The 16,181-nt window shown below is 37.6% G+C and overlaps 1 protein-coding gene across 9 annotated transcripts in view; it reads right to left on the reverse strand.

The window, feature by feature from the left end:
* Positions 1-1,100: 1,100 nt before the first annotated feature.
* Positions 1,101-16,181, reverse strand: part of MBNL3 (muscleblind like splicing regulator 3) — a 169,307-nt gene continuing 154,226 nt past the window's right edge. For 5 of the 9 annotated variants that reach the window (XM_070257927.1, XM_070257925.1, XM_070257924.1 and 2 more), the window contains one exon: positions 1,101-2,241. In XM_070257927.1, coding sequence (XP_070114028.1) covers positions 1,895-2,241 — 347 coding nt within the window. In that variant the 3' untranslated portion in view covers positions 1,101-1,894. Of the gene's footprint in view, positions 2,242-6,033; positions 6,783-16,181 lie in introns of those variants that run through there. The other 4 variants (XM_070257931.1, XM_070257953.1, XM_070257952.1 and 1 more) reach the window with 3 other exon arrangements.

Below are 16,181 nucleotides of genomic sequence, written 5' to 3' on the forward strand. Positions count from 1 at the left end.
GTGAGAGTGTCAGTCATTTGGTGAGTTACTCGGTTTTCCTGACTTTCTCCCATGTATGCATGTTATTAAACTTGTGTTTGTTTTTCTCCTGTTAATCTGTCTCCTGTCAATTTAATTCTTAACCCAGACAGGAGAACCTAGAATGGTAGAGGAAAATTTCGTTCTCCTCTACAGTACTTATACAAACTTAGATGGCATAGCCTACGACACACATAGGCTATATGGCACTAATCTTATTGGACCACCATTGTTTATGCAATCCATCCATCATTGACTGAAGTGTTGTTATGCAGCACATGACTGTATCGTCCCTTAATGATTTCAGACTTCTTAGTCAAATACAGATTTTCTAGCATTCAAGAGACTACAACTTTTCAGCTCCTTCTGTCCACCCGCTACCTGCAAGAGTACCTTTCGACTTTATGGTCTTCCTTGAGGAACATTGGACAAATTCATCAGGAAACATTTGTGGGGACATTTTTAGTGGCACCTCTTCATGGTGCTCTGGGAATATTCCTTTCATCTTCCTGTCCTGGAATCACAATACAGGATGTTTTGACTTTCTGACCCCATGATGAGTGGTCTGACTTCTAAGGAGATCATTCCATCCTCCTCCTAGGGGTCTTGTTGAAAAGTCTTTTTGTGAATTGCTCTCAAGTTTTTAAATCTCCTTCTCTATGTTTGCCAGGTAGCCATTGTAAATTGAAGTCCATTTGGCTGTCCCTGATAACTTCCAGTTTCAAATGTAGGTTTCAAATTAGGCCCCCACATAGACCTTACTGTAGTCTACCCCAATGAGACTTTTACAGTTCCTGTAAAGCTTTCACATTCACCCAAGATGTCCCTCTTTTAAATGATGACCTTGAGAGAATTCATTTAACCTCAATATCCACTCTGAACCCAGTTCCTTGGCATAGAATAGCTACTCGATCATTTGCTGAATGAATCAATTAATGACGAAACGATGGAAGGAATGAGTGAATCAGATTTCCAAATGCCAAACAGTACTGAACAGGCAGTAGAAATGAACCAAGACAAAGGTTCACTTTGGGATTCATCCTTCCCTATCTTTTGTTTTTGTATGTTTGTTTTTTAAAGCATGGTAGAGGTAGCCCTGATAGGACTCCTAGTTCAGAAGTACACTCTACCCTGCCTAGGTGGCAGTAGCTATTTAAAACTTGGCAGTGTATTTTGTGAATCAAAAATTTTTCCTCATCCAAATCATTAGGCACCGCATCAATCTTGAATTTGGTCCCATAATCACTCCCTGAATTCAAGACAGCCACAGAATACGATTCACATGATTTACCCCTGGTTTATAGCGCTGAGCCTAAGGGACCAAAATCCTAGATTAAAAATATGGCAAAGGATAATTATGTCAAGGTCAACTTCACTCTGTGTGATGGTACCATATCCTGAGTATGTTACCATCTTCTTCATAAAGGCCATTGAGTTCAGGCTAAAGAGAAACAAAGGGATATTTATGGTCTCAGCCTACTTTCCTGAGGGCTGGAGAGATGATCCACGTCATAGCTTCTGAAACACCAGGACTAGATTCTGATTGCTGATGCATCTAGCCAATAGATAAGCATTATCATAAAAACAATATAACAACAAGTTTGCCCCAGAATTACTTGCTCTGTATAGATGGGTAATGCCCTCCTCAATATCCATTTCCTCCTTTTTTCTTAACAGAGCTCTTTATTCAGGGTAGCCTCCCCTGCAACTTAAGGGTGGCCATGTTTCAGTGTTCTAGCTGGTTAAATGTAAATAGAAGTCTAATAGATAAGGCTACTTTCCTTCTAAGAAGATAGAGACTCAGCTATCATACACATTTTCTTTTCCTTTGCTTTCTCCCTTTTTCTTATCTGGAACATGAATGCAGTGCCTGGAGCTACAATAGATATCTTAAGCCCACAGGAAAAAAAGACAAATAGCAAGAATGGCAAAAAAGCAAGATTAGAATCAGGACTGATCTTGAGCAACTAAACCAACCCTGAGCTGCCAACCACCAAACTCCTTGTAAGAGGAAAAGGAGAAACTCATTACTTGCACCCATAAGTGATAGCTGTCTCTTTAACTCTGACACCCAACAGGCCCTGGTCAGGGCACATCTCTGCCATGCAAAGTTCTCATCTTTTCTCACCATTAAGGCCTTGTTGAGAGTTTTTATGATTGTCTCAGTTACTTTGGTGATCTGTCTTTTCGCTCTTCTTCTTCCACAGGTAGTTTTGTTTTTAACTGAAAGAGATTGAGAGGCACACATTTTTATTCTGCAGTGGAGCTTACCCCGAAGTTGAGAGGAACTCAGCTTCAACCTAATATAAAGACTCCAAATATCTACAGCAAAAGTAGAAAAATAGTGATTCAGAGCAGAAGAGACTGCCTGCAAAAATATTTTGTGTTGGCCTGCTGAGTGTTTTAAGACATTCAAATCCATTGCCAACGATTAAAAATCAGAATGTTTTTGATAATTTTTGGATTTCCAGCATCTCATTAAAAATCCAAAGAACTAACAACACTGGGCCCTCGTGGCAACAATTGACTAAAGTAGCAGCTACTCCATTCAGAAGGGAGCATGCACTCTCCAGATGACCACAGTTCCTAGCTCTCTTCCACATGGCCCACTGTCTGCTGACTGCACTTCCCACAGCAGGTAGACGGGGTTGGATAGGGTGAGGGATGTGCACATGGCTGAATCTTCAACAGTGGGTGTACATATTTGTCAAAATTCATTGAACTACATACTTAAAATGTGTGCATTTTATTGTGTTCAAGTTATACATTAAAGGAGTTGTTTTTGGAAAAGGAAGGAATGTTGAACAGGTTAGATGGTAAGCATGTATGTCAATCTAAGTAAACATGTTATGTATTAAATATTAACCATGTCTAATTTGTTGGCCTAAGAAAGGACAAAAATTAAATGTTGCATCAAAAGTCGTGTAAGTTGTTATCGTTGTTGGCAAAAATGAGAGGAAGATTGCTCAGAGTTAAAATGTACTAACATCCATGTTTTGTTTGGGAGGGGGGATAAGGTATTATTTTTAACTGTAGACTGTGTTATGAAACAAAATTTTAATAATAACCATTTAAAGAATATCATTTGATGTATAGATCCCAAATGGTTACAGGAAAAGATAATGGAATATGAAAAAGAGCAAAATACAAAAATTGTGCTATAACTTAATCAGTTGAGAGAGAAAGAATTAGAGGGAAGTATGGAAAAAGAAGTTTGAAGAGAAATAAAACACTAAGATGATAGAGACAAGTCGAAATGTATCAGCAATCTCAATAAGTAAACACTTCCAGTAAGGGCTGAAATAATGTTTTCAAAAGCTATGCCAGGAAAAAACAGGTGTACCAGACAAAACAGTAGATGAAAAAAGCTAGGATAGCAATATTACTAAAAAATTAAAAAGACTAATAGGTAGAGAAGGTCACCACAGAATAAAAGGCTAAATTCACTAGAAATATATATCAATTTTGAACTTGTTTGCATATGTAGGTAGCCTTGAAAAGACAGTGATGGAGGAATAGAAACAAAAAAGACATGCAGAAGACCAATAGCAAAATGGCAGTCATAAGTCCTAGCTTATCAGTAATTACATTAAATGTAAATGGACTAAACACTCCAAAGAAAAGGTACAAATTAGTAGAACGGATTTTTTTTTTTAAAAAAACATGATCAAATTATATGCTGTCTACGAAAAACATGCTTTAAATTCAAAGACACAAATAGATCAAAAGTATAAGGATAGATCAATGACCCAAATGTAACAGCTAAAATTATAAAGCTCTTCAATGAAAACATAGGAATAAATGTTTGTGATCTTGGGTTATGCAATAGTTTCTTAGCGATGACACCAAAAGCACAATGTCGAAAGAAAGAAATAGTTAAATTGGACTTCATCAAAATTAAAAATGTGTTTCTTCTTCAAATGATACTATCAATATAGTGAAAGTTAACACACCAAATGAGAGAAAATATTTCCAAATTATATATGTGGTAAGACTTGTATTCAGAATATATAAACAATTCTTACAACTCAGCATTAAAAGCAAATAAATCAGTGCTAAACTTTTAGATTCTTCTTCCTCATGTGGGGAACTTGAAAGTCACCACTCCATGGCAACAACAGGTAAAGGCCCAACAGACCGAAAAATCAACAACTCTTCTTGGATCTGTAAGAGAGGTGAGGACACGGGGCAAAACCCTGCCTCCAAAATTGGAGAGACGAACAGGCAAATACAGGGAGTCGGTGGCTTACTAGAGCAGAGATTCATGACCAGAAACCACCGTGAGAACTAGTGCCAGGGTAGGAAAACCTGAACTGTAATTGACAAAGTGCTGGAGGCTCAGTACGGACAAGTCTGAGAGTTAAAAATCTCCAGGGGGGACCTAGTCATAGAAGGGACCTCCTCCCTTTGTGAGTTTTACATTTGGGAGCTCAACCAGGTTCTCGAAGTAAGTATTGGAGAAAAACTCCCCCGTGCTTCTGGCAGGGGGAAAGGAAAAGGAACCATTTCAATATATGCCATTCAGTTTTTCTTAACAAGGCCTGCCCTCAGGAAAAACTAGTTAACAAAAGCCTAACCTGCTGGGGTATTTTCACAGCCTAATTGATGTGGAGGAAGGCACATATCCAACTACTGCCCCCTCCAGCCAACCTGTCCCACCCAAGCAGGGAGATTGGCAGGTACTGGGAAGCACTTGTGAGGGTCACAGTCCTGAGAGATGGGCTCCCTAAAACACTGAGAATGAATCATGGGACTATAGAACACTTCCCTCTCCTCACACATCACCACAACGTTACCAAAAGCCTACTTACCACAGTTCTTTTTACCCGATACATTATGTCTGAATATCAAAGTAAAAACTATAAGGCATGCCGAAAAGCGAAATGCACAATTTGAAGAGACAGAGCAAGCATCAGAATCAGACACGGCAGGGATGTTGGTATTTCCAGATGAGGAATTTAAAGCAACTATGATTAATATGCTAAGGCCTCTAATAGATAAAGTAGGCAGCATGCAGAACAGATGGGCAACGTAAAAAAAGAGATGGAAATCCTAAAAACGAACCAAAAAGAAATGCTAGAGATAAAAAAAATGTTAATAGAAATCAAGAATGCTTTTGATGGGCTTATTAGTAGACTGGACATGGCTGAGGAAAGAATCTCTGAGCTTGAGGGTATCTCAGAAGAAACTTCCAAAACTAAAAATCAAAGAGAACAAAGACTGAGAAAAACAGAACAGAATATCCAAGGACTATGGAGCAACTAGAAAAGCTGTAACATATGTGTAATGGAATACTAGAAGGAGAAGAAAGAGAGAAAGAACTAAAAGAAATATCTGAAATAATGATAACTCAAAATGTCTCCAGATTAATGTCAGACACCAAACTACAGATCAAGGAAGCTTAGAGGACGCTAAGCAGGATAAAGGCCAAAAAAAGATACCCAGGAATATCATTTTCAACATACAGAAAATCAAAGATAAAGAAAAAAATCATGAAAGAAGCCAGAGGGGAAACAAAAAAGCACCTTACTTATAGAAGAGCAAAGATAAAAATTATATGTGACTTCTCCTCAGAAACTATGCAAACAAGAAGAGAGTGGAATGAAATATTTAAAGTGTTGAGTTAAAAAAAAAAAAAACCATTGACCTAGAATTCCATACCCTGTGAAATTAGACTTTAAAAGTGAAGGAGAAATAAATACTTCCTCAGACAAAGAAAAATTGAGGGAATTTGCTGCCAGTAGACCTGCCTTGCAAGAAATGTTAAAAGTTCTTCAGAGAAGGAAAATAATATAATCAATGAAAAATAATAGAACCCAGAAACATGTATATATAGGATCTTGATATATGACAGAGGCACTGAAATCCTTTTGTAAGGAAGATTTAGTTGTTCAATAAATGGAACTGGTGCAGTTGGTTATCCATATAAAAAATGAAATAAAACCATCACTTCATACCCTACAGCCAAATAAACTCCATGTGGATTAAGGACTGAAATGTGAAATAATTCAAATTGAAAAGGATGAAACAAAACTGTGTTTATTTGCAGCTCATATGATTTTTTATAAAGAAAACCAAGAAGAATCTACGTGCAAATTATTACAAATAATAATAGGGTTTAGCAACTTGGCTCACAATATGATCAGTATATAAATTCCATTGCATTTATATATTCTAGCAACAAACAGGATAATTTTTTTTAAAAAGAAACCTTTTATAAAAGCTAGAAAACTATGAAGGCACCTAAGAATAAATATAATAAAAGATGTGCAAGACATCCATGGAGAAATTTCTGAACCTGTATTTAAAGGTGTTAAAGGAGACTTAACTAAATGGAGATATATTACATGCCTATGAATTTCATGTTCGTGTTCTAACACTTTTAGAAGAAACTATAAAAGAATATCTTTATTACCTCAGGCTAGCTTAGATTTAAGACCAAAAAAAGGCACTAATCATAAAAAGAAGTTTGACAAATTGAACTACATTAAAATTAAGATTTTTTTATTTATAAAAATATGCCATCAAGAAGGTGAAAAGGGGCCGGCCCAGTGGCGCAGCGGTTAAGTGCGCACGTTCTGCTTCGGGGGCCCGGGGTTCGTCGGTTCGGATCCCTGGTGCGGACATGGTACCGCTTGTCAAGCCATGCTGTGATAGGCGTCCCACATATAAAGTAGAGGAAGATGGGCATGATGTTAGCTCAGGGCCAGTATTCCTCAGCCAAAAAGTGGAGGACTGGCAGCAGATGTTAGCTCAGGGTTAATCTTCCTCAAAAAAAAAAAAAAAGGGGGAAAAGACACACCATAAATAAAGAATACTTGCAACATAATAGACAAAGTTTTGGTATCTTAAATATAGAAAGCATTTCTACAAATCGTTAAGAAAAACATTTTAAAAATCCGGTAGAAAAAAGCAGGGGGAGAGAGAGAGGAGAAAGACAAAATAGGCATTTCATATTAGCAGAAACACGAATAGCAATTTAAAAATATGAAAATGTGCTCAATCTCATTAGTAATCTGAAAAATGAAAATCAAGACCCCAGTAAGTTATCATTTTACAACGATTTGATCGGCATTGATTAAATTGCCTGACAATCTAAGTATTGGAGAGGATGTGGAACAATGGTAAAGCTTGTACAGTGCTGCTGATGGTACAAATTGGTACAATCTCATTGAGAAATAATTTGGCTTTATCAATAAAGGTAAAGATTCACATATTCTTCTACCCAGAATTTCTATCCCTAAGTTTTTATCCTGGAGCAGCACATTCCACTAGAAATCGAATATGATCCACAAATGCAGGCCAAATACGTAATTTTTAATATTCTTGGAGATACATTAAAAAAGTCATAAGAAACAGGTGATATTAATTTAACACATTTAGTTTAATCAATATATCCAGTGTGGCATCATTTCAACATGTAATCAATATAAAAATTATCTGTGAGATATTTTACATCTCTTTTTTTACACAGTCAACTCTTTGAAATCCTGTGTGCATTTTATCCTTACAGCATATTTCACTTCTTACCTGCCCATTTCAAATGCTCAGTAGAGAAACGTAGCTAGTGCCTACCATACTGAACAGTGCAGCCCGAGAGAAACTCTTGTACATGTGCCTCAAGAGATATATACAGGGGCCGGCCCGGCGGCGCAGTGGTTAAGTTCTCACATTCCACTTCGGCAGCCCAGGGTTCGCCAGTTCGGATCCCAGGTGCAGACCTATGTACCGCTTGGCAAGCCATGCTGTGGCAGGCGTCCCACATATAAAGTAGAGGAAGATGAGCAAGGATCTTAGCTCAGGGCCAGTCTTCCTCAGCAAAAAGAGGAGGATTGGCAGCGGATGTTAGCTCAGGCCTAATCTTCCTCAAAAAAAAAAATAGAGAGATATACAAAAATGTTTACAGTAGCACTGATTGTAGTAATAAAAATAAGAAAATTGTAACTCATGTGCCCATCAATAGTAGTGTGAATAATATAAATATGAATAATAAATAGTCTCATATTAGAATGCTATACAGAAGTAAGAATGAGTGAACTACATCTATACAACAACATGGATGAATATTATGAATGATGAGTAAAAATGCAATTCCAAGAAGAATATATATATAGTATGACTGCATCTTTATAAAGCTCAATATAAACAAAACTAAGAAAAATAACTTTTAGGAAAACATAGGTATGATATCAAATTATTTTTTAAAGCAAGGGAAGTGGAATTAGCGAACAGTGATGGCTACCTGATTTCGAATCTCTTCCACATCCTCCTCTCAAAAACCCATATAATCAACATGGAGGACACAGAAAAGCATACATGACCTCTGCCTTCAGCATTTTTAGGAGACAGAGAACACTGCAAACTTAAAATTACCCTTAAGGAGAGAAAATAATCAATCCCAACAGGGCTCTAGCTGCCCACTTCCTGCTGCAAGCCTGTGAGTGCTGAAAATGGGGGAGAGGAGGTTTAAGAAGCTCCTTGAAAAAGAGTTGATTTGACCAGAGGACTTAGATGAAGCATAGATAAAATCACCCCAGAATGTAAACACAGCATTAAATGACAAAATCATGAACACAGGTTGGGACTTGGCAGTTCACAGCACTGACTGCAAGAAGAGGCCCGAAAGAGTGTGAGACCAGCAGGGGCAGCCTCACACACTTCGGTGGGAGAATCAGATATGTAGAGAGGTGTCGGTACCCTTTAGAGATGCGGCTGTGTAGGGAAAGAGGGAAATAAGAAGGGAAAATTAAGGATGCTGCGGAAAAGAAAGGAAAACAAGACGCATCAACCCTCCTCTCTCTCTCTCTTTTGCGTCAACAGCACCGTCCATAAAAGAAACTTCACAGAAGAGGGCAGAATGGACAGAAGAGCATTCTCTAACTAGGAATCCTGTCTGTGAAATTAGCAGAAATAAATAAAAGCAGACCACATCCATACAAAACTACTGGAAAAAATAGAAAATATAAATCAAAGGCTTTCTGGTGGTGAAAATTATCTCCAAAAAAGTCATGAAGTTAAATAAAATTGAAAACAATACTCCAAACTGAATTATATACATCCTCAAAAGAGCTTTTCGATATATGGAAAACTACCTTGAATCAGACATATGAAAACAAAGAGCATAGATGGACAAAAAAAAAAAAAAACCCAGTAAGATATGAAATACGAGTTGATTCAACTCGTATAAAAAAATAGAGAAAAAAATTAAAATCATTTACAACTAAAGACTAAGTTACAGAATCCTCAATGCAGAATCAATCCAAATGAAAATGTAATAAAGGTTCCATAAGAGCATAAAACAAAATAATCTTATACGGACTGGGAAGTAGTAGAGTGGGGCAGATGGTTGGCACTTACTCCATGGTCTGAAAAATGAGGAGTTAAATAGATAAAACAGCAGCAGGGAAGAACATTAGGGATCATCACAAGCCCTACTGGAAGAGGGAGCCCCTCAGTGTGGCTAGACTGAGAATAAGATGAGCAATGACAAGAGATGAACCTGGAGAGTGTGGCAGAAGACAGACCATAAGAAGCCTTGCAACCACATTACTGACTTTGTCGTTTATCTTAGGAGCAATGTAAAGTCACTGAAGTATTTTTTTTTTTTTTAGAAATGGATGATATGATCAGATGTGCTTTTTGAAAAGAGGGCTGTGGCTACAGTTCAGTGTATATATTACAGGGGAACCAGACAAGATTCAGAAAGTTTAGCCAGAAGGATTTTGCAGTACTTCAGGTAAGATAGGCTGGTGGCAGAAGATGTGGAGAGAATTTGATGGATTTTAGTAATATTTAGGTGGTAAAATTAACTGGAATTTATAATATATTGAATATAGAGGGATAAAGGACAGAGAAGAGTCAAAGGTGACATTTAGTGTTTTGGCTCTTGGAACTGGGTGTACGGCACACTATTCATTGATAGTGGACACTGAAGGAGGATTTGATTTGTGGACGTGTTAAGTTATAGGGTTTTCAGGATATGAAATTCGATATATTGAGTGGATCTTACAAGCAAGATCTAGACTAGAGATTTAATTTGTGAGTCATTGGCACTTAGATGTAATTGAAGCTGTGGATGTGGATTAGATCACTTAGAGAATGAACATGGAAAGTATAAGGGGAGAAATACTAGGACAGAACCTTAAGGAACTCCAACATTGAATGCCTAGGAAGAAGAGCACGGACCTGCAAAGGAGACTGTGAAGCATGGACCAGGGTGATAGAAGGAAAACCAGTAGTATGTGGTATTATGGAAGCCGAAGAAGTGTTTTTCAAAAAGGAGAAAAGATTAATAGGGTCAAATGCTGCTGAGAGATCAAATAGGAGGAGGAGGGTAGAGTGTTCATTTAAGTTGGTGACATGGAGACCAGTGATGATTTTCATAAGGGCTGTTTTTTGGACTGGTGGAGGACGGATTGGAGTGGGTTGAAGAATGAGGAAATGAACAGAATAAATATGGAAAAAATTTAGAAAAGTATATCAATGAATGGGAGGAGAGAAACAAGGAGGTATCTGGAAAGTGGTGTAGTGTCTAGGGCAGGATTTTTAAATTAGAGAGGAACTTGATAAGGCACAAATATTGGTGAGGAAGATCATGGTGCAAGAAAGAAGTTGACTTTACAGGAGTTGGTGATAGTATAAGCTTCCCTAGAAGGCAGGAAAGGGAAGAATTCAAAGACAGAAACAGGGATTCCTCACATAGGAGAAGGGACATGTTCTCTATTGCTATACGAAGGAGGGGAGAGTTGCAAATAAGAAAAAAATCAAGTTTCAAGACAGCATATATGATATTATCCTGGGATAGCTCCATGAACAAAAGAAGCATGTGTCAACTTAAATATAGGATAAAATGTGGAGAAATATACTCCAGACTGCTGACCTTTTGGTGGGCTGAAGTTGAGATCAGAAGATGGGAATAGTGATGCCTTGGACATTCTATATTATGAGTGATTTTAACTAACATTAATTAGGGGCTTAGTCTATGCTTTCATTTGTTCTTAGCACTTCCATACATTACCGCATTTAATTCTCATAAATAACCCATGAAGTCGGTATTATTATTTTCCCCAATTTACAGATGAGGAAACTGAGGCTAAGAAAGGTTAAATATCTTACCCAGGATCACAGGATTAAGATGTGTTTGAATCATATTTCAAGTCCACATCTGTCTGATTTAAAAACACATGCTTTCACCAAAATGCTACACTCCATTTCTGTAAATTTTTACTTTTTAACGGTGAAACTGTATTAATTTTTTAAGTAGAAAAACAACACATGTAAGGGTCAAGGTCTGTAGTGAACATGATACCTCTTTGATTGCCCAAAAGCACTTTATTGTAGGAACTATTCCCCCTTCACTACCTTATATGGATTGTTTTCACAAATGATACATTTCTCTCATGGACACAGAGATGGGTATGGTACCAAGACTAAGCTTATCTTTGTACTGAATTCCCCTAGATACGGTGATTTGTACAGAGAGCAGCTCATGATCCAAGCAGAGCCAATCAGAATCCTTTCTCGAGATTTTCTGAGTATTTTGGACTAAAGGTCTATCTACCTGTTTAATTCTGAGTTGTAAAAATATAGCCTGAGAACTGTCAGCAACCGTGCCAAATGGAGAGAGCCCAACTGAAAAAATAAGTGTCATGTAGAGAGGCTCAGAGCTAAGAAATGAACAGAGAACCCAGATGGCGTTATTGACCCCTGGATCTAGCTCTTCCAGATCTGCCCTTGGACTTTCCTGTTATGTGAGCCAATAAATCTCTTTGTTGCTCAAGCTGGTTTTTTAAAAATTATTTTATTTAGGTCATAATGGTCTATAACTGTGAAATTTCAGGTGTATGTCATTATCTATCAGTTTCTGTATGGACTGCATTGTGCTCACCACCAATAGTCTAATTTTTATCTGTTACCATATGTATGTGCCCCTTTACCCCTTTCACCCACCTTCCCACCCCCTTCCCCTCTGGTAACCACATATGAGTGAAATCATAGTGTTTGTCTTTCTCTGTCTGGCTTATTTTGCTTAACATAATACTCTCAAGGACAATCCATATTATTGCAAATGGGATGATTTTGGTTTTATATGGCTGAGTAGTATTCCATTATATATATATATGTATCACATCTTCTTTATCCATTCATCAGTTGTTCGGCACTTGGGTTGGTTCTACCTCCTGGTTATTGTGAATAATGCTGCAATGAACATTAAACAGGTAGATAGACCTTTCCTCCCTCAAAATACTCATAGAAAATCTCGAGAAAGGACTCTGATTGGCTCTGCTTGGATTATAGAATTCTAGTTTGGCCATATTTTTGTCTTTGTTTTGTTCTTTTTGATACTTTAAAAATGTTATTTCAGGGCTCGACCCAGCAGCGCAGCGGTTAAGTGTGCATGTTCCACTTCGGCAGCCCAGGGTTTGCCAGTTCAGATCCCGGGTGCGGACATGGCACTGCTTGGCAAGCCATGCTGTGGTAGGGGTCCCACATATAAAGTAGAGAAAGATGGGCATGATGTTGGCTCAGGGCCAATCTTCCTCAACAAAAAAAGAGGAGGATTGGCAGCAGATGTTAGCTCAGGGCTAATTGTCCTAAAAAAAAAAATGTTATTTCATTGTCCTTTGCTCTCCATAGTTTTTGTTACTAAATCAGCTATTTTCTTAAACTATTCTCCTAAGGATAATGTGGGTTTTTCCTCTAGACACTTTGAAGATTTTCACTTTAACTTTGGTTTGAGCAGCTTGACTACACTGTACATAAGTGTGGTTTTTTTCGCATTTATTCTGCTTGATGTTCACTGAACCTCTGGAATCTCTGAGTTAATGTCTTTCATCACATTTAGCATATTCTCAGTCATTATCTTTTTCAAATATTGCATCTGTCCCCTTCTTCCTTCTCTCTCCTTCTGGGACTCCAGTGACATATATGTTGGACCTTTTGCTGTATCCTGCATGTCTCTTAGTGCTACTTTAACTTACTTCAGTGGGTACCAAGATAAAAATTAGCCTGTTTTCCTCTCAAGATTTCTTTGAACTCATTAAATGTTGAATCTACAGAAAAATAAAATAAAACATGACTAACAAGTGTGTTTACAATAAAACGAGCAAATAAAACAAATATTTTATCATAATTATTAAGATCTAGTAGATAAGTGTATGTTATGCTGACTAAAGTTAATTTTTCAGATTCCTGTTGTGTAGTCAGGCCCATACAAGGCTCTTAGTAGGCTGACTCAGTCAATCTGTTGAGTTACTAGCAACGTGAGGATTAAGGAAGAATAATCACGTCATTTTTTTGCTATTGAGCTGTATGAATTCTTCATATATTTTGGCTATTAACCCCTCATCAGATATATGATTTGCAAATATTTTTCCCATTCCATAAGTTGCCTTTTCATTTTGTCTAGACAAATACTATATGGTCTTAGTCATATGTGGAATCTAAAAAACAACTGAATTCATAGAAACAGAGATGATTGTGCTAACTAATCTCATTGTGGTGTTCAATTGCAACATATGTGTATATCAAATTATGAAGTTGTACACCTTAAACTTACATAATGTTGTATGTCAAATATGTCTCAACAAGTCTGGAAAAGAAGGGAAAAAGGAAAAGAAAAAATGATAGTAAAACATGATTTCTGGTATCCAAGCATTTAGAAACTAACTGACAAGAGGGCAAAGCATGCATTGAAAATAATCAGAAAGCAAGAGAGTAAAAACAAAGGACTAATTTGTGTCATCCTAATGCTAAGTTAGTGGATTTTGAGACAGGCAAGGACAGTGTGGATCAGAAAACCACAAAAGTGAGAGGAATGGTTCTAGGCTTGTCAAAAGAGAAGGTGTTTTCATCAGTAGACTTTTGGTTATGATAGAAACTCTACTCCAGATGGCTAAAAAACTATGTGGAGAAAGGGTTTCATTTGCTCGCATGGTTAAAAAATCTGAGAGTCAGTCTGGCTTAAGAAAAGCCTGGGTATCTGGGCTCAGTGCTATCATCAGGATTTTTCCCCATGTTTCCCCCTTTCTTCATTGCCTATGTCTCAGCTCTGCTTTTCCTTATGTTTCCATCATTATTAGGCCAACTCTTCCCACAGGATGACCAAGATGGCTATCAGCAACTCCAGGCTTACATTCTCCAGGTTTAACAAGCCCAGCAGAAAGAGAGCAGCATTTCTTTCCTAATAATTCAAGCAAAGTCTCAGTTTTAACTCATATTGGTTCAGTTTGTGTCACCTGACCATCTCTAAATCTAATACTGTGCCTGTTTGGCCTGGCCTGGGTCATATATCCACCCGTGGAATTGGGTTGGGGATGAGGTAGGCATATGAGCTCTACAATAACTTCATTGAATGAGTAAGGAGGACTTGTGGTTTCCTAAAGGAAAATAAGAATTTTGTTACTTAAAGAAGGAGAATAAGATGTTGGACAATTATTAACAGCAGTTGTTCATATACAGCATCCATCGACAAAACGTAGCCCCAGATTTGAGTCACTTACAAACTCTTTGGGAATAGAAGATTGTTAGAGGGAACCATTTTCTTCCTTGTGTCTTTCTCCCACCTTTGGTCTATAAAAGAGGGACTTTCACCCCCTCATAAATATTGGATAGAGCTTATGCTCTTTTTTCCTACCTCTCTCTCACTGTTTCTATCCAAGAGGAGGAGTGACTTATATGTTTGGTAAAATTGGGAAAAATGGTTGAGAATGTGTGGCTCAGACCTGCCTGATTTCCCCTACAATGTTGCCATGTGGCAAATGCTCGGGGTATAGGCTTCTTTGCTCTTTTTCTTGGCAAGTCAGTCCAGTTTGGTGTGGGGGAGAGGCCAAGTGGCAGATATTGGAAGCTCATTTGTAGCCACAGATCCAGGCCACATTCTCCAATCAAGCTTTATCAAGAATAAAGCTGATATTTATGTCTCTGTATCCATATCTATTTTTCAAATGTTTCTAAATGTAGATGGGCAAAGGAATATGACTAATACCTCCTCAGTTGGTGTACAGGGGTAAAAAGTTCACCAAGTTGGGAATTAAGTGACCTTGGTTTCAGGACCAGCAGGTAGGTCACTTCCCTTCTCTGGAATTCAGTTTCCCATTTATAAAATGAGTGGGCTTTGGAGAGCTCTAAGGTACTTCCAGATCTAAAATGTCATGATTATCATTGGGCAATGAGCTAAGTATTGAAGGAAATACATGATTCAGATTTTTACAGAGAAGGAAGAAAAGAGTTGGGGGAGAGGCTAGCAGGGATGAAAGCATCAAAGGAAGAGTTAGCATGATAAATATGAAAAGTAGAAAGAGGCAGGGCTGATTGTCCAGCCCAGGCATTTGCAGACTGACTCACCTTGACAACCATTTAAGTTTATTCACATAAAAGTATATAGAGGATTTAGACAAAATCACATGTAGGAGGAGTTTCACTGATGCATGTCTTGAAAAATCCTCTACTGATCTTATGAGCTTTATAACTTGATCTTAACAAAGATTCTAAGCAGGAAGATGAAAAATATCACTAAATATATATATTCTTAAGTCTCTATAATTCCTATCTTAAAGAACAGCAAAGGGATTTGATCATGGACTAACCACTTACGATTACTTTTCTTGCCTGGCTTATTTATCTAATGAACTTTTTTCCTTAGGCTTCATTTCATGAGTTTAAAATTGATTGTACCTGGCTTTTCTGACCTTGTCCTATCTTTGATTCTGATTCCCGATCTAACATGTCATGATTATCATTGGGCAATAATAAGAAAGCAGAATAAAAGATATTTTATATATGTAAAAAACATAAAATCTTATCTTACATTTCTTGTGTAATTACTCAAGTCTTGCAACTAACAGCTCTGAGGGACCCATTTGGGTGGATCGCACTCATGCACTGGAAAAACTATGAATGTGTTGATCATGTCTCATCATGTCTTCATATCTTCAGGCAAAAGCTCTGACTTTGGGGCCAGCTCCACTTCAGCAGCCCAGGGTTCACTGGTTTGGATCCCAGGTGTGGACCTAGTACTGCTCATCAAGCCACGCTGTGGTGGCATCCCACATAAAACAGAGGAAGATTGCAACAGATTTTGGCTCAGTGACAATCTTCCTCACAACAACAACAACAACAAAAAACAAAAAACAAAAACAAAATTCATAAAAGCTCCAACTTCC

The sequence above is a fragment of the Equus caballus genome, chromosome X (genome assembly GCF_041296265.1).
Source record: "Equus caballus isolate H_3958 breed thoroughbred chromosome X, TB-T2T, whole genome shotgun sequence".
Classification (NCBI taxonomy): Eukaryota; Metazoa; Chordata; class Mammalia; order Perissodactyla; family Equidae; genus Equus; species Equus caballus.